Source organism: Scaptodrosophila lebanonensis, unplaced genomic scaffold (genome assembly GCF_003285725.1).
Source record: "Scaptodrosophila lebanonensis strain 11010-0011.00,11010-0021.00 unplaced genomic scaffold, SlebRS2 tig00001412-arrow-pilon, whole genome shotgun sequence".
NCBI classification, from domain to species: Eukaryota; Metazoa; Arthropoda; class Insecta; order Diptera; family Drosophilidae; genus Scaptodrosophila; species Scaptodrosophila lebanonensis.
The window spans coordinates 12219181-12240260 of NW_022060739.1; the positions used below are offsets into that span (position 1 = coordinate 12219181).

Below are 21080 nucleotides of genomic sequence, written 5' to 3' on the forward strand. Positions count from 1 at the left end.
TGTTCCACAACTTACAGTGTACGTTCCCAAATTCTGGGTTTTCACTGCTATTAATATTCTTGTCAAATAGCTTTAATGTTAAATGTAAATTTTAGTGTTTTCACAATTTTTAAAAATTACTGTAGATATTAAGACGAAAAATTCAAGTTATCGGAGTAAAATATCGATATTTCTATCACGAGAGAATCATCACAAATAATGTATTTACAAAAACCCAAAAACGAAAAACAAACAGAACTGCAACTCGAAAATGTTGATTATTAATTTTTTCTATGCGTTTGTTTACTATATTTGCATCGTTCACAATACTTCAAGCTGTGTCGAATAATAGGCCAGTCGAAATAGAATGACGTATAAAATATATTTGCATATAATAAGAAATCCTGAAGGATCAATTTGAAATTATGAATATGTTGACTGATTTCACGACATTTTTAATGATGTGTTTGTTAAAATCGACGTAATTTTTCAAATATCAATAACTCATTGAAATCCAATCCAGTGCTGGTTCTTTGTTCATGGTGATTTTCATATTTTATTGTTTTGATATTCTATAAAGCGCCAAACTTTTATTCGACAATTTGAATAATTAGGCCCTATAAACGGGTGAGTGAATTTTAATAAATTAAATTTTTTGCTGCTTCGTAAAAGGTGCTGGCTTTTGTAGAGCGAATATACCTATATAAAAATACAAATATTTAATTTCTAAAACAACCTCCACTTTTTTGGTGTTTAAGATTGTTATTCCCATAGGATCGTAGAGGTAGTAATTTTACAGAAGTCAACAATTCTTTATTATGTAATATATGCAAAAACAACATTTTTGGAAAAAACATACTATTCCCCATACCACAATTAATTTACTGCAATTAAAGAATTTGGGACGTTTTCCCAAATTTCCTCACAGCTATTAACAACAGTTTGTGGACAAGATGACTTATGTTTCATAAAAAACCCTTGAATTTGTGCTGGACTGACTGGGTGATGAAAAGATATTACTCTATCAGCAAATTCATTAGCCTTTGTATTTTCATGAGGACCATAAAATTTTTTAAACATTTCTTTAAGCTGAAAGTGGGTACAGTGTCCTATATATTCTTTTAAATCAATTCGGCCAGGTCTTATTAATGCAGGATCCAATCGCTCCAAATAATTTGTAGTCATAAATACAATCCGGGCTTCAGTAGAAGCAACCCCATCTAAGCAGTTTAGTAGACCACTAAATGTTATCCTATTTAAACCATCATACGCCGATTTTTGGGTGACAGAACTTTCCCGAGAAACGAAGGCTGCATCGATATCTTCAAGTAATATTATTGACTGTTCAGGGGCAGCATTTAAAAGATGATTTAATCTATCATCAGTAAGACCCCTTTCAGATAAGTTCAACAAACATATACCATATTGTAGTTCCCCCGCTAAAGCCGTTATAAAGCTTGATTTCCCACAACCTGGTGGGCCATATAAAAGGTAGCCTCTCCGATATGGTATTCCTCGTTGGGTGTACCAAGAAGAGTTGTTAATAAAATCTTGGCAATCGGCAATGATTTTTTGAGAAATTCCATTATCTAGGACTACTGATGAAGTAGGTCTACGTCGACGGGGATGTCCGAATGGTCTCCATTCTGCGCCCATCGCAGTATACATAATTGTTTTTCCTTCAGTAGATTGTAGAGCTAGCTGACGCGCATCTTCTAATATTTCAAAATAAATTTGCTTGTTTCTTCCTAATGCTGTTAAAGTCACTGATTCCCATGGAACACCCATTTGTATGTCTAAAGTTTGTTGTTCTCTTGTACGCTCTACTTGTATCCAATTGCCACGATACTGAAACAGATGTTTTCCAATACTTGGTATAAAATCAAAGCTGGTATTAATCTGTCCATTATCGTTTTGCAAAAATGAGGTTTCTACACTTAAGTGCTGGGTTTTGCGGGCGCCTCGTAACGTTATCCATTTTAAAAGCCATTGATATGATTTATCTCTGCATGGAACTTCCAAGGTAATCATTAAATGTCTTCGGAATAAAATAACACCGCCTTGTAGTCCTTTTCTAAGTATTGCTGCACCAGCTCCAACACCGAATAATCCAAATCCGGCACTGAAGTATGGGTTTTGAGACAAACTAGAAAAAAGATCGGCCCACATCATCTGTATATATTGAAGTCTAAAAGAAAATCAAAACATTTCATTAGTGTTAATACACACAAAATACAAACATATTTTTCATTGGAGTGATAACCGAATGCATTTATATTCGAAATCTTTCCCCAACGCTATGCTCTGCATTAATGTTAGAAAATAACCACGAACAGTCAGCTGACAACTTCAGACAAACCTAAAAAAAACTTTTTAGATGTTGGTGAGATATTCTTACACGACAGTAAAATGCCTTTGTGTATATGGTTTGTTAGTGGTTAAACGTCAGGCGCCACGAACGAAGAATATTTAAAAATTATGTATGTAAGTTTAAAACTTTTCGGCCACCTTTGCATTCATACTCGTCGGATTGGAAAAATGTGACGTAATTTTTTTATGCTCATGTTGAATTAATGAATTTATAATTTATTTAGAAAACTTGATGAACACAAATTGCAAGCTTATGGTACAATAAGTGTTGTACCACGCGCCTAACTTAAATTTTATATAGTAGCCTTCATTATTATAAAAACAAACAGTTGATTGTAGCAATTATAAACTGTGATGAATTAAAAACATCAACTTTAACATGATTGCTTACATATCTACATATTAATTCATATATTAAGGAATCTTCTAATAGAACACAAACTTAATAGGACTGCAGCTCACAACGTCCAGTGTCATGTAACATAAGACTTGCTACATAACTTCATACATGTGAATACTACCAAAGTAAAATTCCGTGTTAAGTGCTTTATGAAATCATCCAGATAAAGATTTAAATTACATAAGTAAAGCATCCTTACTACAGTTATGTTGGGCCAAACAAATGCATGTATGTATATACGTATGTATGTGCCTATGTCTTATATCCACTGTATTTATTAAGAACTAGTGATGTTAAAGTGGAGAGTCGAGGAAACATCGATTTTCGATATCAAAACTTGTTGCTAACCAAAAACCGTAACAAAAAGTAAAAGTCCACCACAGCGAAAAAAAGTACTAAACTATTGGTCAAATTTAGTCATTTATGTCTGATGCGAAATAAATAGCGTTCGATAACTTTTTCGATTCGGTCGTCTTAATATCTAGTGGATACTCGGCTTTAATCAACTAAATGTAAAAACTTATTAATCAGTGGTTTTAATGTCAATTTACAATCCGATTATATGAAAGGTTTGTAATGTTTACATTTTGTTCGGAATTAATTGTCTAAATATTTACACCTATTCAATAGATATGATTATAAATATGTACATACATACAAATCTACTTTGTTGTTTTTTAACACCCGAGGGTTTAATGCCTCGGCTTAGTCAATACATTCATTAATAAGCAAGTGGTTTTTTACGTTTGAGGTATTGCAGACTCTAATTTAAAACTAAATGAATGCCATATACATACATGAATATTTTTGTACGTGCGTCATAGTTGTACTCATGAATTTACGGCTCGTATTGAATTTGTAATTCCAGATGTATTACATACGTACATACATTCATATGTATGTATGTACATTCGGTGGCTTACTATTTATTTGAAGTAGCACCTCTATAAACACTTACATACATATGTACATATGTATATGTTCTCGCATATTTTGCTTTGTGTCCTAGCGTACATACATACTGCTGACTGAGCAGTTGAGTCACAGTTTAGTTATTATAATTTATAACAAACACTTTTTACACTCTTGCGGAGGTACATATATTGAATGATATTCCTAATTTGGGTTTATCTGTAGCTATGTTTGTGGCAGGGTGTATCAACTAAGATTTTCACTGGGCTTCAATAACAACATTTTAGCGTCTACGTAACATTAAACGAATTTCGACGTTTGAATTGGTGTGATTTTTAGCCCCTCCATATGAATCGTTTCATGTTGTTATTTAATTACTTTGGTTTGTTGTCCAATACGTATCTTATTGGATTCATATCAAAGAACTGTTTGTGGTGTGGTTAGGTGTTGTCAATGAATTATCTTTTATCCTTTAACTATTTCTCAACACTAAGACCATGTATTACATGTATTCCTCTAGCTTTTGTTGTAGGTTCAGGGATTTAAACAAATTCTTCACATGTTCTCCATTAAATATTTGAGTTATGAAGGCTGTCGGAATAAACTTTGTCAAATTTCCATTTCATGCATGTTCCAAATTCGATCAAAGCTAAATATCGTTGGTAATATTGATGAATGTGGGCTTAAATTGGGCATAACGATATAATATAAAATATTAAATCTACTTTTATTTGGATATATGTATGTGTAGAAATGTATAATACTCGTTTCCAAATTATTACAGAAAAGAAAAACATTAATATGAACAGAGACGTAAATTTAACAATTATATTCAAATAAAATTAATAATTATATGTACACATTAATTATCCTTAAGATTAATATTTGCGGATTTGGAAGAAATATTTAGTGCCATTGAAGCTTAAGTGGACGCAATTCAATCCTAGTATATATAATAGTATGCACATACCAATACATAAATTAATGCACTGTTATCTTGTCTTTAAATATAGATTACTTTCCAGATATGCGTATGTTTTATTAAAAAAGAACACCAACATGAGCTTCTTAACCTATCCAGGAAGTGCTACCAATGAAATTAAGTGTTTCATAGTCTTTGTGCTGGTGACTTTGTTTGTTCCCTCACAACAGGTATGTATTTATATACTATATATGTAGTTAGTACAATATGTAAACTGAGCTTAAAAACATATTTTGTTGTTATGATAATGCACTTGTTGGTTTTTTAAGCTGTCCAATATTTACCGTATACTCCAATAAACATATTTCTTGAAAACTATCATAGGTTATTTGTACGGAAGCTCGTAACGTATTTAATTTTTTATTTAAATTTTAGGACTGTGTGTGGTTTGGTGTTTGCAATATAGACGCCCTAAGCCACCGTCAATATTGCTCCTATAATGGCACTGCGAAGGAAATGGCTGCTGATGCTTTTCCACTTCTGAAGGAAAGATGTGGTCATTTGCTCGAAAATGGGCAAACAAGCTTTTGTTGTGACGAAGAACAGGTACGTAACTTGCGTTAATAACAAATTATACCAAATTTACTATCAAATTTACTATTGCGGGCTTATTATTATTGAACTGTTGAAGAGTTGATGAAGATAAAATGTCTTTTCAGATTAAAATACTAAATACAAATATTAAGTTAGCCGCTGCTATTCTCGATCGATGTCCGGCATGCATGGCCAATTTAGTTCGTCATATGTGCGAGTTCACATGCTCTCCAAAGCAAACAGAGTTTGCCCATGTTGCTCAAACAGAAAAGAATGATCGAGGTACGTATTCCATTAATATGTTGTATATACTGCATTTTAATACACATATTGAAGTGTTCCCAATTTCGTGATGGTTTCTAAGAATTTGAAATATTGAATTCTGTTAAAAATCATAATTTCCTTACGCTTTTTCTAAGACGTTATCTATTTCTTCACTGTTCTTTCTTGATTTCAGGACAAGATTACATAACTGCTTTGGACTTACATATTACTGCAGAATATTTGAACAAAACTTACAAATCGTGCTCCCAGGTACGTATAATACTTAATAATTTATGGTCTTTTGTTTCTGGTTTGCATCTGTTTTGTTTGATATTTTATTTTCTTTTCAGGTTTCTGTTCCACAAACGGGTCAACTAGCACTAGATCTAATGTGTGGAGCCTATCCTGCATCCCGTTGCAGTCCTACAAAGTGGTTCACTTTTATGGGAGATAAAAATAACGTATACGTACCATTCCAAATCACATATATTCAGCATGAGACAAATTCATCAACAAATGAGTTCATACCTTTGAACCCAAAAACAACTCCATGCAACGCACCCGTAAGCGTAAGTACAACAATCCGCTTACAGTTAAAATCGCGAACTGATAATGTTCTGGTATTTTAGTCAATACATGGATTACTTTTCATGGTGACTTCTTGTATCCTTGCTAAATCTAAGTTCTATTGACATGGAAATTTATTGGTTTTATATACTTTTGTTGCAGGACGAATTGCCAGCATGCTCATGTTCTGACTGCGAGGCATCGTGTCCACAAGCTCCGCCTGAACCAATAGTACCGGATAAGTTTACTATCGCAGGATTTAATGCATTCGCTGTTATTATGACAGTCGTATTTGCAGTTGGGGCGACTTTGTTCCTAATGGGTGCTTTTATTTTTACTGCAGATTTATTGAGCGGTAAGTCAAAAATCAAAAATACTATTAATATTGTTTTTCCAATGTTAAAAAACAAATCAGTACGCGGATTATTTTTTATGTTTGAAAAACATGCCCTCCTCCATTTATTTTAAAAGGAAATGAATTTAAAAATGCAGCTCTCCTCCGCGCTTCTCATATGAAGTACTTAGCCGACGCCACTGTTGTCACCAATACCCGATTTTATTATATTTCATTTTTTAAACTGAATTAAAAGGACAGCCCTCCTCCGAGCTTCACATGAAGTACCTAGGCGAAATCCATTTAAGCACTGATCTAATTATATTATTTGACTTTCTATAAAACTTATAAGAGGCACAAAACCACCATCCAAACTAATTTTCAATCATTTTAGATGACGATTGTGATACTGGAGCGCCTGAAAATGAGAGAGGCACAGTTTTTAGTCGCGACTCAAGATACTTTGAAATGCTCGGTGCACGCACCGAATTTCATTTACAACATTTTTTCACCAGGTGGGGAACATTTTTCGCGAACTATCCATGGCTAACTCTAGGCGGTGGCGCTTGCATTGTCGCGATTCTTGCATATGGTATAGCTTTTATACAAATAACAACAGATCCAGTTCAACTATGGGCTTCGCCAAAATCAAGATCGCGAATAGAAAGGGAGTTCTTTGATACAAAGTTTGAGCCTTTTTATAGAATAGAGCAAGTAAGTATTTTTCGAAATTGAATTTCCCGAATCAACCAAATACATTCGAGTACATATATAAAAATACATTAACTTTCATGAAGAATGACAACTAAAGTTTTAAGAAATGACTTTATTTGTATGTATCTAGATCATTATTAAGGCTGTGGACTTGCCCTTCATTGTTCACAATACGTCAAACGGCCCTCTTACTTTTGGTCCAGTATTTCACAAAGAGTTTCTTACCGAGATCTTATACCTTCAAGAGGAAATAAAAAGTATCAACGCAAGTGGAACTTCTCTCAAAGATATATGCTACGCTCCACTGACAGAAAACAACGAAAAAACTATAAATTGTGTCATCCAATCAATTTGGGGCTATTTCCAAGATGATGTTAGTCGACTAGATGATGAAGACGTTGACAATGGATTTAATGTAAGTAATATGTATTACTTTGAATGGCTTTACTACTGAAATGTGGGTTAATGGCAGTAAAAGGTGTACAAAAATGTATAAGTCGGTTACACGATGCTGGGTGATTGTTCATTGTACTAAAACCCTTTAAGTAACATTAACTCTGAAGCTTTGTTTTTTACAATATTATAATATTATTTTCCTCGTCGGGTATATTTTTTTATTAACGCTCGGAATAAAATAATCTAAATGTTTCTTTTCCTTTTGTATTTCACAGGTTACTTATCTGGATGATTTGTATCAATGCACTAGTAATCCTTATCAGTGCCTCGCTCCTTATGGGGGCCCCGTCGACCCAGCAATTGCGTTAGGAGGGTTTTTAAAAGCCGGCGAGCAGTTATCTGGGGAAACAAGATATGAATTGGCAGATGCATTAATATTGACCTTTTTAGTAAGAAATCACCTTGATAAGGAAAAGCTAGTTCCCGCCTTAAATTGGGAGAAAAAATTTGTTGAATTTATGTCTGGTTACGTCCAAAATAAGTCAAGAAAGTTTATGGACATTGCTTTCACAACAGAGCGCTCAATCGAAGATGAATTAAATAGAGAATCTCAGTCAGATGTGTTAACTATTTTAGTTTCGTATATTATTATGTTTTTGTATATAGCTATATCTTTAGGTCATGTTCAGGAACTTAATAGAGCCTTCATAGATAGTAAAATTACTTTAGGTATAGGAGGGGTTGTTATAGTTATGGCTTCTGTTATTTCGTCAGTTGGTATGTTTGGATATATTGGTGTACCTGCTACTCTTATAATTGTTGAAGTTATTCCATTTTTAGTGTTGGCTGTGGGTGTCGATAATATTTTTATTCTGGTTCAAACTCATCAGAGAGATCAGCGCAGGGCAAATGAAACACACGAAGAACATATAGGGCGTATTTTAGGTCGTGTGGGGCCAAGTATGTTGCTGACTTCAATAAGTGAGAGCTGTTGTTTTTTCCTTGGTGGATTGTCTGATATGCCCGCAGTTAGAGCATTTGCTTTATATGCTGGAGTAGCTTTACTTATTGATTTCTTGCTTCAAATCACTTGCTTTGTAGGTCTGTTGACCTTGGATATAAAAAGGAAAGATGATAATCGTTTAGATATATGTTGTTTTCTAAAAGGGAAAAAATCTGATAGTATTACTAATGAAGGACTGTTATATAAATTTTTTAGAAGTATTTTTGTTCCATTTTTAATGAACATTAAAGTCCGTGCTACAGTAATGGTTCTGTTCTTTGCATGGCTTTGTTCAAGTATTGCGGTAGCTCCAAATATTGACATTGGTCTAGATCAGGAGTTAGCTATGCCTGAAGACAGTTTTGTTCTCAAATATTTCCAGTCTCTTAAAAAGCATCTCAATATTGGTCCCCCGGTTTATTTTGTTGTCAAGGGCGACTTAAATTATGCCAACACTTCTGTTCAGAATTTAGTATGTTCAGGTCGATACTGCAATGATGATAGTGTTTTAACGCAGATATATTTGGCTAGTAGACGTACAAACGTAACATATGTTGCACGCCCCGCTTCTAGTTGGATAGATGATTATTTCGATTGGACGACAGCATCTGGATGCTGCAGATATCACAAGGATAATGGCAGTTTCTGTCCACATCAAAGTAAGATAATAATGACTAATACAAAATCCATAAAAAACACAAACTGGTTATACAATAGTTGTTATTAGCATTGCTGCGACAGCAAACCTATGTAACTTTGGTATCTCCTAAGTCATACCCTATAAACTAACTTCCATTATTGTGTTCTCTTTTTATTCCAGATATATCATGTGCTAAATGCAATATACGAAAAAATAGCTTACAACGTCCAGATCAACAAGATTTTGGAAAATACTTACCGTATTTCTTAATGGATAACCCAGATGATCAATGTGCCAAAGCTGGACATGCTGCTTATAGTGGAGCTGTTCGATACAGTAATGATAAAAACGGGCTTCATGTTGACGCTTCTTACTTTATGGCCTACCACTCAATATTGAAAACATCTAGTGATTTTTATTCGGCGTTGCAATCTGCCAGACAAACTTCTGCTAACATTACACAAATGTTGCAAGGCAGATTGATTTCTAATGGCGCACCAATAGAGTTGGCTCTTAACGTCGAAGTATTTCCCTACTCTGTGTTTTATGTCTTTTATGAGCAGTATTTAACCATGTGGGCAGATACGTTGCAAAGTATGGGAATCTCAGTACTTTCTATATTTATTGTTACATTTATTTTAATGGGCTTTGACATTCATTCGGCCCTTGTTGTGTCTATCACAATTACTATGATTGTAATCAACCTTAGTGGCCTAATGTATTATTGGGATATATCTCTCAATGCTGTGTCGTTAGTAAATTTAGTTATGGCGGTAGGAATATCTGTAGAATTTTGTTCTCATCTTGTACACAGCTTTTCACTTTCAAAAGAAACAACTAGGGTCGACCGAGCAGCTGATAGTTTAGTTCAAATGGGCAGTTCAATTTTTTCCGGAATAACTCTTACAAAGTTTGCCGGTATATTGGTACTAGCTTTTGCAAAGAGTCAAATTTTTCAAGTATTTTATTTCCGGATGTATTTGGGAATTGTTATTATTGGTGCACTGCATGGACTAATTTTCTTACCTGTTCTGCTGAGCTATATTGGTGAGTAAAATACAAAAATAAGTAAAAGTATAGTCACTTCATATAGTCACTATTAAAATATCTAGCCACTGTTTACTATGCATATTGCTTATTAAGATATGACATGATAAGCCAATTCTCTTTTCATTACAGGTGCTCCAAAGAACATTGCTAAGGTGGAATACAACAACCCAGTTAGTGCCGAGCAAGAGACATCTCTGTCTGCAGTTAGATAATTTTAGATGAAGAAAAACCAAAAACTAAATAAAAATGCGTAGTAAAGATATAACATTTTTACAGGTTGAGGTGTTATAAATATTTTTCTACATTTTATGAATAAATATATCTTATACATACTCCACTGACAAAATTAGTTTGTTTGAATTGAACTCATATGATTCTCCAATGAGCCAACAACATCGAAGTAATAAACTTAGTACAAATATATTCAAATTGGGGTCATTTGTGGAAATAGAAAATCCTATCAGCTCAACTATACATGGACATTTTTTGTCGAGAAGCAGGTGTCCATGATGATGTAGTTCTATATAGTGCCAATAACTAGTTCGTTTTTATAGAAAATGGACCCTCTAAGGGGAGACTTTCAATGGACATTTACAGTGAATTTTATGTAATACTACAAATATATGCAAAAATAACCACTACATTTTTGCTGAACACAAAGGAAAATGAGAAATGAACAAACAATCCTATTATTCGAAACAGTATATATTTTATTAAGATTTACTTGTGAGACATCTCACGCTTTTCTTGAAATTGTATTGATAGCATATAGTACATAAGTTTATGCTGTAGCCACTCCCAAAGCAACACCGCCCACAAATCCGGTTAAGAAAATGTGGAGGTCGTTTATTTTCGGTCCATTATCATCCCCAATTAATTTGGTGTACCATTTCTTTGCTTTACTGGTTTTGGATTGCAACAGGCTTTCTGCTTCATCAAGTTTACGGTCCACAAATCTTTCCGCCTAAAACAAGAAAAAAATATTTGTAGTGTTACATAGTTTGTTGTTAGTTATAACATAATTTACACGCTATCCAAAACGCAGAACTATTTACCACAAGACTACTTTGGGTTTGACTTTTGGTGGGGATGGGTGAATATTCTCTCCACTGTCATGGTGTCTCACTGCAGGGGGTCATGGGTCGGGGCACTTGCGTGCTCGTATAGTAACTGGTTCTAAACACACATCCCAGTATAGCATACAGAAACGGCCTGTATTTCTATTTGATATGTATATATTTTTATGCGCGTCTTTAAATGCGTCACCATAAGATGCTCCCCCATTCGCGTGATTTTTGATCGCGTAATCTACGCCGATGACTAATGTGTACTTGTACGAAAATGTTGGGTTGTCAGACGGTTGCAGCAACAAATTTTGGTATTTTAGTTTTGAAACTACATACATACATGCATATGTATGCATATTCGATTAAATTGCTACATCATTTCTAGCAAGGTTCATTTTTCATATATGTACATACATGCATACACACATAATGAATATTTATATACAAACATATATGATATAGAAGACCGTTTCGAGTCTAACTGCAAAATCATTCCATTTATCATATTTGAGTATAAAGAATTTTGCGACTGGTTTTGGTAAATAAGCCCGTTTGCTAACAGATTAGAAACAGCAACAGCTAACAGGAAAATCAAAATATAAAAATGAAAACTGTATGTACTCAGACCCACCTTATCCGCCCAATTTTTTTCTTTTTTGGATACAGCATATTCGACTTTATCAGTAACTGAATCAACACTCTTATTTAGTTTTCTCCAGTCGATTTTTATATAACCTTCTTGGTGAGCAATTTCCATTAAAATGATACTGCCACCAATAGCAAAGGCTGCGAACTTTCCAACTTTCATAGTTGTAAATCCAGTTGCCCTGTAATAAGTAATATTAGAATAGATAAAACACTGTTTGTTTTGTAACATAAATAACTGTGTATTATAATAAAAGGGTATTTTCATTTTTCACAAAATATTAGTTATGGAAAAGCTGGCTTGGATTTAAATTTCATCGCGATGCAAAGGATGAACCACAATTTTGCAAATGAAAGGTTACCAAAAATGTTCATTATTTGATGGTACCCAATTCAAAAGCCAAATTTTGTTCAATTTTAATTCGGGGTTTGCGCATTTTGTTCCTTTCTGTGTGTACATACATACATACATTTTTATGATGGTATCTATACATGTATGTGTGTGTGTAAATTCATTGCAAAGGAACCTACATCAACTTGAAAACCATTTTTCTTTTTAAAAAAGGCGGATGTCAGGAGGATAAAACAATAATATAATAATAAACCTGCTAATCCATATATATAAACAAATCTACGTGTGTACATAATGTAAAATGAATTCAACGTCCTACATTGTATGTACATATGTATATGTATTCACAGATTATAAGTCGATTTGTAGGGTATTTGTATTTTAACATTCGTTATGACATACCAGCCTGACGCAACGCCAATAAACAATTGTGAATACGTAGAGCAGCTTCTGATATCATCGAGGATTCCTCTAAAAAACTTCGTCGTATTGTCCGACATATTTAATAAATATACAAATACTATTACTCAATGCGACCGCAGGCGGCAACACGAAAATGCCTTTATTACAAATACACATAATAATACCAGACCCTCAAAAAATCCCAAAATATACTTAATATTAAAAAAGCTATTCTTAAAGGAATGCTAGTGATAGATTGATATAGCAACATATCGATACTAAGGCTCAGATGGTGTGACACGAAGTGAGGCGTAACTGTAAACAATCGATAGCCAGTATCATTCCAGCACTGACAAATCTTTAACAATTTCGTATATCTTTAAAAACAAATAGTAAACATGAATTTTTTAACTATAATTCGGAATAACTGGAAAAAAAGTGCTTGTGCTGCTGCTATTTCTGGATATGGTATATATTCGATGAAGATACACTATGAGTATGTATATTTATACGTAACATATATATGCACATGTACAACCGTATTTTAGGATAACAAACTACATGAGGCAACTGTGTAATGATGTCGCTTTTTCGGGTGGAATAGAGGACAGTGTACCAAAAAAGGTTCTTGTTGTTATGAATCCCGTTGCAAATAAAAAGAAAGCAGAAAAGTCCGTAAGTTGGTACCATCCACTTTATTCTTGCTTTAGCAAAATCTAACATTAACAATTTTCATATTTTGCAGTTCAAAAAATATTGCGAACCAATTTTGCATCTAGCTGGATATTCCGTTGAAATGCTGCGGACTAGTCACATTGGTCATGCCAAAACTTTTATTGAAGAAATGAACAATCTTCCTGATGCCATTGTTGTAGCTGGAGGAGATGGCACTACATCCGAGGTTGTAACCGGACTAATGCGTAGAAATAGCGGCAATTCATGTCCTATAGTTTTGTTGCCCCTAGGGCGCACTAGTCAATCTGCATCGAAATACTTCCAACATGACGTAAAAAATGATGTTGATTATGTGAAAGCATTGTCCGGCTCATTAATGCCGTTGCTTAAAGGAAATTTTAAGTTCGAGAGCGTGATCCAGTATGATGTACTCGATAAAGAGGCTAGCATTGATGGTCCTAAAAATCTAAAACCCATTTTTGGACTCAATCGATTCTCTTGGGGCCTGATGAAGGATATTGATGCAGTTAAAGATAAATACTGGTATTTCGGAATCTTGCGACATTATGCGGCTGCGTTTTTTAAATCGTTTTCCAGCTCTGTAAACTGGAATTTCGAAACAGATTACATTTACACACCTCCGTGTCCCGGTTGTAGTAATTGTTTTGTAAAAAGCCAAGCGAAATCTCCGTCTGTTTTCTTTTTACGAAATCTTGTTGCGCCAAAGACTAACACCGGAAGATCCGAAAATGAAAAAACAGCCCGTAATGATAGCTGCACCACAAAATTTGAGGGTCGGATTGAGACCAATCAGTTGAATATTGCTTGCAACAGAAACGAAGAGAATTACTCTGAATTAGAAAGCGAGTTTATTAACTCCTTACAGCCTGGGTGGGATTTTGTTAAGAATATTCCTAACATTACCAAAAACGCTATAACTCCAAACTTGGTGCTTAGAAGTCGAACTATCCAGCTATATCCCATAGCGGATACGTCCAACATTTTTTATTCAATTGACGGAGAAGAATATGACGCCAGACCTATAAAGGTATCCGTTGTTCCAAATGCTATAAAGGTTTGTTGTTAATTCATAGATACGGATGTATATTATATGTAATAATCTGACATAAATAAAAATACATGCCAATTGTTATTTTTGAATTTATTATTAATATTTCATTACACATTCACAACAAAAGTTAACTGCTACTTCCTCCCATATCCAGAACTCAGTATAATCATTTTGCAACTCTTCTCTTGTAATAAGAATAAGTTTGTTGCTTATTCGAATGCACGAACCATTTTTTTTACGTAGTACTTTTATTGTGAAAGACTTCGGTTTGCAATAAAAATGTCCATACCAACACTTTTTAGCTATGCACTCTATAGATCGAATGTAGCGTGGAAAGTAGTTTACACCTAAATCAATCCAATTGATCCTGGATGAACATTCCCACGGCCGCGACATAAAAACTTCTGCATTTGAGCCGCCTTCTGTACTAATATATCCATGTTTTGTTGGAAGGGCTCTTTTCAATAATTTGTCTCCTTTCTTCTCAAAGTACGCGAAGTGGTTTGTGTCCCAAGCGGGAAAATCTCCCAAGGAAACAATGTCGTTGTCAGCATAAAATGGCATCTCATTTAAGGATCTCTTGTAACTAAATTCCGAACTTTCTGAGCTTGGTGGAAAAATGCTCATATATCGTGGGTTGAAAGCTTGCCCCAATATCATACTAAGAGTTTTTTGCGATAGTTTTGCACAGGAATCTGATTTCGCGGAAACTATACATTTATAAACGAACAGAAAAATTAAACTATAGATCAATCGAAGTTCCATTTTCACATTCAATTGGGTAAACAGTTGGTGATGGTTGTAGCGATACGCTACTAGCGAAGGACCATGCATACTAAGTACCTACATTCATACATAAATACGTATACTTACATACATGTGACTGCACATACATACATATGTATGTGTATATAGGCGTTCGCATAATTTGTACATCGATAGCAACTTGTTTCGATCTCTATAATAGTGCTAAAAACTGAGTGACCTACAAGCTATATTAAATTTCATGTAATATATTAATTATATTAAAATTAAAAGACTGGTTTACCCAGTGCTTAATATGTGTGAAGAAGGATCGCTTATTGCCAATCTCACTATTATAGATGACATACATATTTTGTGCCAGACTTAGCAACAACTTCAAGTCGTTAACATTCTTTTAAACTTACAAGCAAATATATTATACATACACATATGCCCATAAATACAAGTAGTATGTGTTTTTTTAAAGCGCATCTATACGTGAACCATACCGTATTTTACGGGTTTTTTAATTTTTCCTTGCCTTGGTTATTTTTTCTTAACAAGTATTGTTTTCAGAATATTAATTAAAACTTTAACGGGTTTTCACACACACATCGTTGTAGTTTTGGATTGGCCTTAGCAAAAGAATAGATTTTTAATTTGGCTTTTATTATAAAACCTTTAATTTTTTGACTAAAAGTCACAAAAGAAAAACCAATATTAAAGTCGAACTACAAATTAATTTACTGTTTATTTTTCAGTAATATTTTAATAGTATTAATTTTTTAAAAATATGAATGTAGAAGTATTCCCCTTTCAAAATACGAGAAATCTATTAAATTAAAGAGCTTGCATACCAATACGTTAATATTCTTTTTTCTTTTGCAGCTCTCGTATACAAACTTGGGCTCACCCAATAGTGGCACAATTTTATTTTTGGCTGCCCGCTGCCTTTTCTCAGTAAGCAGTGTCAATATAATGTTTGTATTAACAATAGGTAAATAAGTTGCTATCCATTTATATTTGGTCCCGGGAATGGCATGTTTTTTTTCTCATTTCTCATTTTGAGTACCCCCATATTATAATTATTTTAAGCTGTTAGATTGAAAAAAGATTAATCTATCTAATAAACATTGTTTTTATAAAGAGCACACAATTCAAGTTTACATAGTTTGATATCATAGTTTTTGTATTTTATATTTACCTTTCTGCTTTTGCCTCTCGGGTTATCACCTCGTCAAGAGTTTTCATGCATTTACTATATATATTTACATATAGTACATACATATATGAGTAAATAGAAATTGTGAATCCAAAACCTTCATGCAACATTGCTATGTAAACACTTAATAAATTTAGAAAAAGAGCTTTTGGGAAAATGCATTTATAATTGGGGATGTCTTGGCAAACTAATAACTTTTGATTAAAATTAAAATAAAACAAACCTGGGGGACAATCTTATAAAGTTAGCTCCAACCGTGAATCTTCTTTAAATACATACATACACATGTACCTTTAATTAGAAAGAGAAAATGCTGTGTCCTAGAGTAATAAATGCATTAGTATCTATACGTAATTAAAAATAATTTACACATAAAATGTCTGGGAAATGTTTTTTGCCGTTTACAATAGTGCATGTACTAAAAATATATTCCTAAGACATTTCTTTTGTTCATTTGCACTCTGAAAATATATGTTGTATATACATATATATACATATAAACAATATGTATGTTTGATTAAATGCTCTAATACATATATATTTATAGATAATGTTTAGATGCATTTATAAAATGAATCTTTTATTGCGGGGATGCTGCTCGTAGGTTTTGTAGCACATCAATTCAGTTTGTGTAAAGTAAGCGATTCCTAAGGTACATAATTCTTACAGTCAGAACCATTTTGTAATAATAAACATAAAGTAACTGATTGTAGGAATCACATTGTAATCCACATATGGATTGCTTCTAGCAAAAATTCAAATTTAATTTGTCATAGTTTTAATATTCATTTAAAGGAATTATATGAAGAATATCATAATTTACAATGGCATATTCTTGGGATAATCGCGTCGACTTTGTGGTGCGCTACATGTACGGTAAGTTTAAAAATGTATTAATTAAGAACGTGAAGAAGTCTACATTTACATAAATAAAGTACAACTACATAGCATATTATACATACACACTACATATTATGCCTTCGAAGTATATTTAAGGACACTAGTCTTTAAAAAATAGTTAGTTGTTATTAATTATTATAAAAAACTTATGAATAGTTAACTGTAAGGTATTTAATTTTGTGCTAATAGATTTTAGTTTTTACCTTTTTTAAATATTTATTTTTTGTTGTATATTTAGAAATTAATTATAATTTAGGAATGTATTTATTTTGGACATAAACGATTTCAATATAGAAGATATAGAAATCGAGGCCAATAGCCTCAAATAATTAATAAAATTATTCCATTTTTATTAATTAGTATTTAACTTGCGTCCTCTTTCGTGGCCCCCGCGTTATTTGATTTGTGCAATGAATATATATGCACAAAATTAGAAAGACTCTGTAGCTTGTCCGGAACCATTAAAATTTGTGTCATTCTCTTTATAAAAGCTGTTTAAAACGATAATATTGGGCGAGATTGTGTGCCTTATAAATTTGTCATTTGGCCAATGAGTTTTGATAAAAAATTCTTGGTAACACCAAGGGTTTTTTACAAAGAGAAAAACGTTTCTCAGAATTCCCACATCACTGGTTTGTCTTTCTCTTTGATCCCACTTATTAATAGCCCGCTTCATATGTTCAGTATTTACATGTACATATTAAATCGTTCGGGACGAACGGCGTTTTCATTCAAAACGAACGTACACGTACAACGAATAAACAAAGGTCGCCAATATTGGACACGGCTATACATTTAAAATATATTCTGTAGTAATTGGCTGCATGTCGCACCCATGTTAAATTGTATTTCTTTAACTCAATTGTATGCTACACCCTGCCAAAATAATTTCTTAAAGCTTGTTTTCGAAGGCCCCCGTAGATCTAGGCAGTGTTGTCCCAATTGGCATAGAAATTAGATACTTTACATTTTTGGTTTATTGTTATTTTTTTGTTCGAAGAGGATACTAACTGAGCATTCTCCAATGTTTTTTTTATAAAAATACTTACTTAAGGCGACATTGTCGTTTGACTTTATATAAATAAAAGAGGAGGTACCCTGTCTATCCAGCCAATTTTTTATAGTATAGACAGCCTTTAAATACTGCCTAAAGTATCACATGTTTTTTATTAAGAAAGTAATAGGTGAGGAATTTTTAAAACTTCTAAAACGGCCACGATATAAAAACCCATCGATTGTGGGGAACCTATGCTCAGCTGCACAGATATCTAAAAATAGATAGATGACGCACCTTAGCATTACAGCCTTCTTACTCCCCCTTGTGTAAACTGTTAAAGCCTTTTGGTTCGTGCTGTGAGGGAGGCCCATTTTGCCAGCATATACGAAACTCTCAATTCAAGCTAATTGACGATTAGTATCGTAATGATTGGAAGTTCGCTGGCTTTGGGGTGGCTGTTAGGAATTTTTCCAATTCTTTTCTTCCATGGCCGGGGATCCTTTTCGAGGTAGCATGTTGACTAATCCAAATGCGATCAGGCCCTGTGCTTGAAATTATTAACCGCTAGACTGATCAAGTTTTTGATTTGTTGAAATAACAAATCTTGAAAGCATTTCCACTTTAGTTTCTTTATTTTCTTTTCTTCACAGATATCGATAACAATGGATTCTTAGATCAAAATGATTTCCAATGTATGGCCATTAGGGCATGTGTCGTTGAAGGCAAAGGAGATTGTAGCGCTTCACGGTTGGATGAATACAAAAAGCTTATGAGGAACTTGTGGGACGAAATATCTGCCATTGCTGATGACGACAAGGTATTTTAAATTGTTTATTCTCAAAATGTTGGTCTAATGATTGATAAGAACTGCTATCCAGCATACATACATTTGTAAAGATATTAAAATCCTAAAAATTTCCCCCTGTTTTCCGACCTGGTCTGTTTTCCAACATTTTCCCTAATTTCAGGATGGAAAAATATCCAATCAGGAGTTCAAGGATGCGGTGAAAAAAACATGCGTGGGTAAAAAATATGAAGAGTTTCCACAGGTAAGAAGTTGTAAGCTTTTTTCAATGAGCAAAACATTGGTATGACAGTCGCATTGAAATATTTTATATACCCTCAGAACTTCGTCATAAGAGCTTTCAAAATATATTAATTAGCATGCGATATCTATAAATTAGAAGCTGCATATAAGAATGAATTCCTGGAGTCAAGCGCGCACAGCACAAATACTAAATTTTTGTTTTGTTGATACTGTTTCAAATATATATTTTGAAAATATTTTCTATAGGTGTGTGAGCTAGTAGGTATATGAAGATGAATTTTCTATTTTAATTGTATATTACGACTACAGTGCTCACAAAAATCAAAAACGAAAAAAAAAAAACCTTTTTGAAATTGCGTTTTACTTAATTATTTACAAATATAAAGAAACAGATTGGAGCAAATACTGACCATAGCTACAAAATTGCAATAATCTTCAGGGCGGCTTTCATACATTTCCTAATATTCTAGTAAATAGAAGGGCTAATTAATATTTTTATTTTCAAGGCAATGCGAGCATTCATTGAGTCAAATTTTAAGCTACTCGATATAAATAGTGACGGAATAGTTGGAGTCGAAGAATACCGATACAATTGCATCACAAGAATTGCTATTGATGATATAGCGCCAATCGACAAAGCTTTTGAGACCCTCCTAAACGTAAGTTGAAATTTACATTACATTGTTTGCATTGTTTTATTATTGTTTGCATAAAACCCTTAATTTTTTGTTTTTAGGATGAAGATAAAAAGCGTGGAGGGCTGTCACTAGATAGATACAAGGAACTCTATGGTCAATTTTTAGGAAATACAGCTGATAATCATCCAGCGGTGAACTTATTTGGTCCTTTATAAATATTTTACTTATAATTGTCTTCGCTGTTGTTCAACTACTATTTTATTAAGTTTTACGTGTAATTACTATGACTATAAATTTAACGTAACTTCCTACTACCTAATACGTAGACATATTGCATTCATATAATTTATGTAGAATCGTCAGTTGAAGAATTCGTTAACTTTAAAATATTTTGTAATAAGACAGAAAGATTTGCTCTCAGATGTTAGTTTACTATAGTTTTTTAAAAAAGTTACTCTCAGTTGAAAGCTCTCTGGCAATGTGCCTCTCTCTCATTTACTTATAACAAATAACTGTATTTTAAAAATTTAATTTTATATGTTGGCATGTTATATATTACATATTCAAGCTTTTTGTGTCAATGCGAATAATTTATATATGGAGTAAATTTTGTCCAAGGCTTAACCTAAAGCAATATGTTTATTATTAATAAATTGACAAGATTTATTATTTAAATCATTGCTACTACTCTAACTCTTATGGAACACAGTAGTAAGTATGTAGTATAGAGGGGGAGATAATAGTATATGCATATATCCGATGTAGGGCTTTGTGGGCCCTATCTAATCAGTTTAAGCATATGCCGTACACCAACTGCTCTTTTCCAAGAAATACAAGTATTTCGAACCATTAAACTAGCGTAAGATATCGCATTACAGGTCTTCAGCGCAGCTGATCTCCAAAAGGAAATCGAATGAGTCAAAAGCTCTGGTCCATCGACCACTATGTCTACTTAAAATGTTCTTTCAGTTCTTCATTGGCATAATAGGGCTGTATCGTTACAGCAGCTTTACGCTATGCTCAGGGTTCTTGGTGAAAGCTCGAACCCTAATACTTCCACTGGCTTCGAGGAATCGAAGAGATAATGATGCCATCTTTCAGTCAAGGTTTTTCCGTATTCTGGGATGCACCTGAAATTTATGCCTCTATGGAATCGGCAAAAATAGCGATTCA

General features: G+C 33.4%; 6 protein-coding genes across 7 annotated transcripts; 3 read left to right on the forward strand and 3 right to left on the reverse strand.

The window, feature by feature from the left end:
* Positions 1 to 770: 770 nt before the first annotated feature.
* LOC115631039 (mitochondrial chaperone BCS1) lies at positions 771 to 3023 on the reverse strand. Its single transcript, XM_030527666.1, has 2 exons — positions 2949 to 3023; positions 771 to 2167 (listed from the first exon to the last, which is right to left on the reverse strand). Exon 2 carries the CDS (start codon positions 2149 to 2151, stop codon positions 856 to 858), a length of 1296 nt encoding a protein of 431 aa, XP_030383526.1. The 5' UTR covers positions 2152 to 2167; positions 2949 to 3023; the 3' UTR covers positions 771 to 855.
* Positions 3024 to 3207: 184 nt separating this feature from the next.
* LOC115631038 (NPC intracellular cholesterol transporter 1) lies at positions 3208 to 10491 on the forward strand. 2 transcript variants are annotated; one of them, XM_030527664.1, is made up of 12 exons: positions 3208 to 3318; positions 4675 to 4813; positions 5019 to 5189; positions 5303 to 5459; positions 5635 to 5711; positions 5792 to 6010; positions 6171 to 6363; positions 6737 to 7056; positions 7187 to 7471; positions 7728 to 9114; positions 9276 to 10142; positions 10275 to 10491. In XM_030527664.1, exons 2-12 carry the CDS (start codon positions 4721 to 4723, stop codon positions 10355 to 10357), a joined length of 3852 nt encoding a protein of 1283 aa, XP_030383524.1. In that variant the 5' UTR covers positions 3208 to 3318; positions 4675 to 4720; the 3' UTR covers positions 10358 to 10491. The 2 variants fall into 2 exon arrangements, with proteins under 2 accessions (XP_030383524.1, XP_030383525.1); XM_030527665.1 differs by having other exon boundaries at positions 3303 to 3318; positions 4687 to 4813.
* A 343-nt stretch (positions 10492 to 10834) lies between these two features.
* On the reverse strand, positions 10835 to 12753 carry LOC115631761 (FUN14 domain-containing protein 1A). The gene is made up of 3 exons (XM_030528595.1): positions 12612 to 12753; positions 11844 to 12039; positions 10835 to 11109 (listed from the first exon to the last, which is right to left on the reverse strand). Exons 1-3 carry the CDS (start codon positions 12707 to 12709, stop codon positions 10927 to 10929), a joined length of 477 nt encoding a protein of 158 aa, XP_030384455.1. The 5' UTR covers positions 12710 to 12753; the 3' UTR covers positions 10835 to 10926.
* Positions 12754 to 12949: 196 nt separating this feature from the next.
* Positions 12950 to 14447, forward strand: LOC115631419 (acylglycerol kinase, mitochondrial). The gene is made up of 3 exons (XM_030528144.1): positions 12950 to 13107; positions 13160 to 13286; positions 13357 to 14447. The coding sequence occupies exons 1-3, from the start codon at positions 13010 to 13012 to the stop codon at positions 14371 to 14373; spliced, it is 1242 nt and encodes a 413-aa protein (XP_030384004.1). The 5' UTR covers positions 12950 to 13009; the 3' UTR covers positions 14374 to 14447.
* Positions 14434 to 15125, reverse strand: LOC115631420 (protein trunk). Its single transcript, XM_030528145.1, has one exon. It carries the CDS (start codon positions 15121 to 15123, stop codon positions 14455 to 14457), a length of 669 nt encoding a protein of 222 aa, XP_030384005.1. The 5' UTR covers positions 15124 to 15125; the 3' UTR covers positions 14434 to 14454.
* A 1994-nt stretch (positions 15126 to 17119) lies between these two features.
* On the forward strand, positions 17120 to 20537 carry LOC115631547 (sarcoplasmic calcium-binding protein, alpha-B and -A chains). Its single transcript, XM_030528322.1, has 5 exons — positions 17120 to 17200; positions 18872 to 19038; positions 19190 to 19270; positions 19776 to 19928; positions 20006 to 20537. The coding sequence occupies exons 1-5, from the start codon at positions 17149 to 17151 to the stop codon at positions 20120 to 20122; spliced, it is 570 nt and encodes a 189-aa protein (XP_030384182.1). The 5' UTR covers positions 17120 to 17148; the 3' UTR covers positions 20123 to 20537.
* The last annotated feature ends 543 nt before the right edge of the window (positions 20538 to 21080 follow it).

Excerpts from the sequence above, each read along its gene's own strand:
- LOC115631038 (XM_030527664.1), top strand. The coding sequence starts at position 4,721 with ATGAGCTTCTTAACCTATCCAGGAAGTGCTACCAATGAAATTAAGTGT. Across the intron at positions 6,011-6,170 it reads CATGCAACGCACCCGTAAGC|GACGAATTGCCAGCATGCTC; the intron begins GTAAGTACAACA and ends CTTTTGTTGCAG. Across the intron at positions 9,115-9,275 it reads CAGTTTCTGTCCACATCAAA|ATATATCATGTGCTAAATGC; the intron begins GTAAGATAATAA and ends TTTTTATTCCAG.
- LOC115631039 (XM_030527666.1), bottom strand. The coding sequence starts at position 2,151 with ATGATGTGGGCCGATCTTTTTTCTAGTTTGTCTCAAAACCCATACTTC.
- LOC115631420 (XM_030528145.1), bottom strand. The coding sequence starts at position 15,123 with ATGGAACTTCGATTGATCTATAGTTTAATTTTTCTGTTCGTTTATAAA.
- LOC115631547 (XM_030528322.1), top strand. The coding sequence starts at position 17,149 with ATGGCATATTCTTGGGATAATCGCGTCGACTTTGTGGTGCGCTACATG. Across the intron at positions 17,201-18,871 it reads TGTGGTGCGCTACATGTACG|ATATCGATAACAATGGATTC; the intron begins GTAAGTTTAAAA and ends TTTTCTTCACAG. Across the intron at positions 19,929-20,005 it reads CTTTTGAGACCCTCCTAAAC|GATGAAGATAAAAAGCGTGG; the intron begins GTAAGTTGAAAT and ends TTTTGTTTTTAG.
- LOC115631419 (XM_030528144.1), top strand. The coding sequence starts at position 13,010 with ATGAATTTTTTAACTATAATTCGGAATAACTGGAAAAAAAGTGCTTGT. Across the intron at positions 13,108-13,159 it reads TCGATGAAGATACACTATGA|GATAACAAACTACATGAGGC; the intron begins GTATGTATATTT and ends ACCGTATTTTAG. Across the intron at positions 13,287-13,356 it reads AAAAGAAAGCAGAAAAGTCC|TTCAAAAAATATTGCGAACC; the intron begins GTAAGTTGGTAC and ends CATATTTTGCAG.
- LOC115631761 (XM_030528595.1), bottom strand. The coding sequence starts at position 12,709 with ATGTCGGACAATACGACGAAGTTTTTTAGAGGAATCCTCGATGATATC. Across the intron at positions 12,040-12,611 it reads ATTGGCGTTGCGTCAGGCTG|GGCAACTGGATTTACAACTA; the intron begins GTATGTCATAAC and ends TACTTATTACAG. Across the intron at positions 11,110-11,843 it reads AAAAAAATTGGGCGGATAAG|GCGGAAAGATTTGTGGACCG; the intron begins GTGGGTCTGAGT and ends TTCTTGTTTTAG.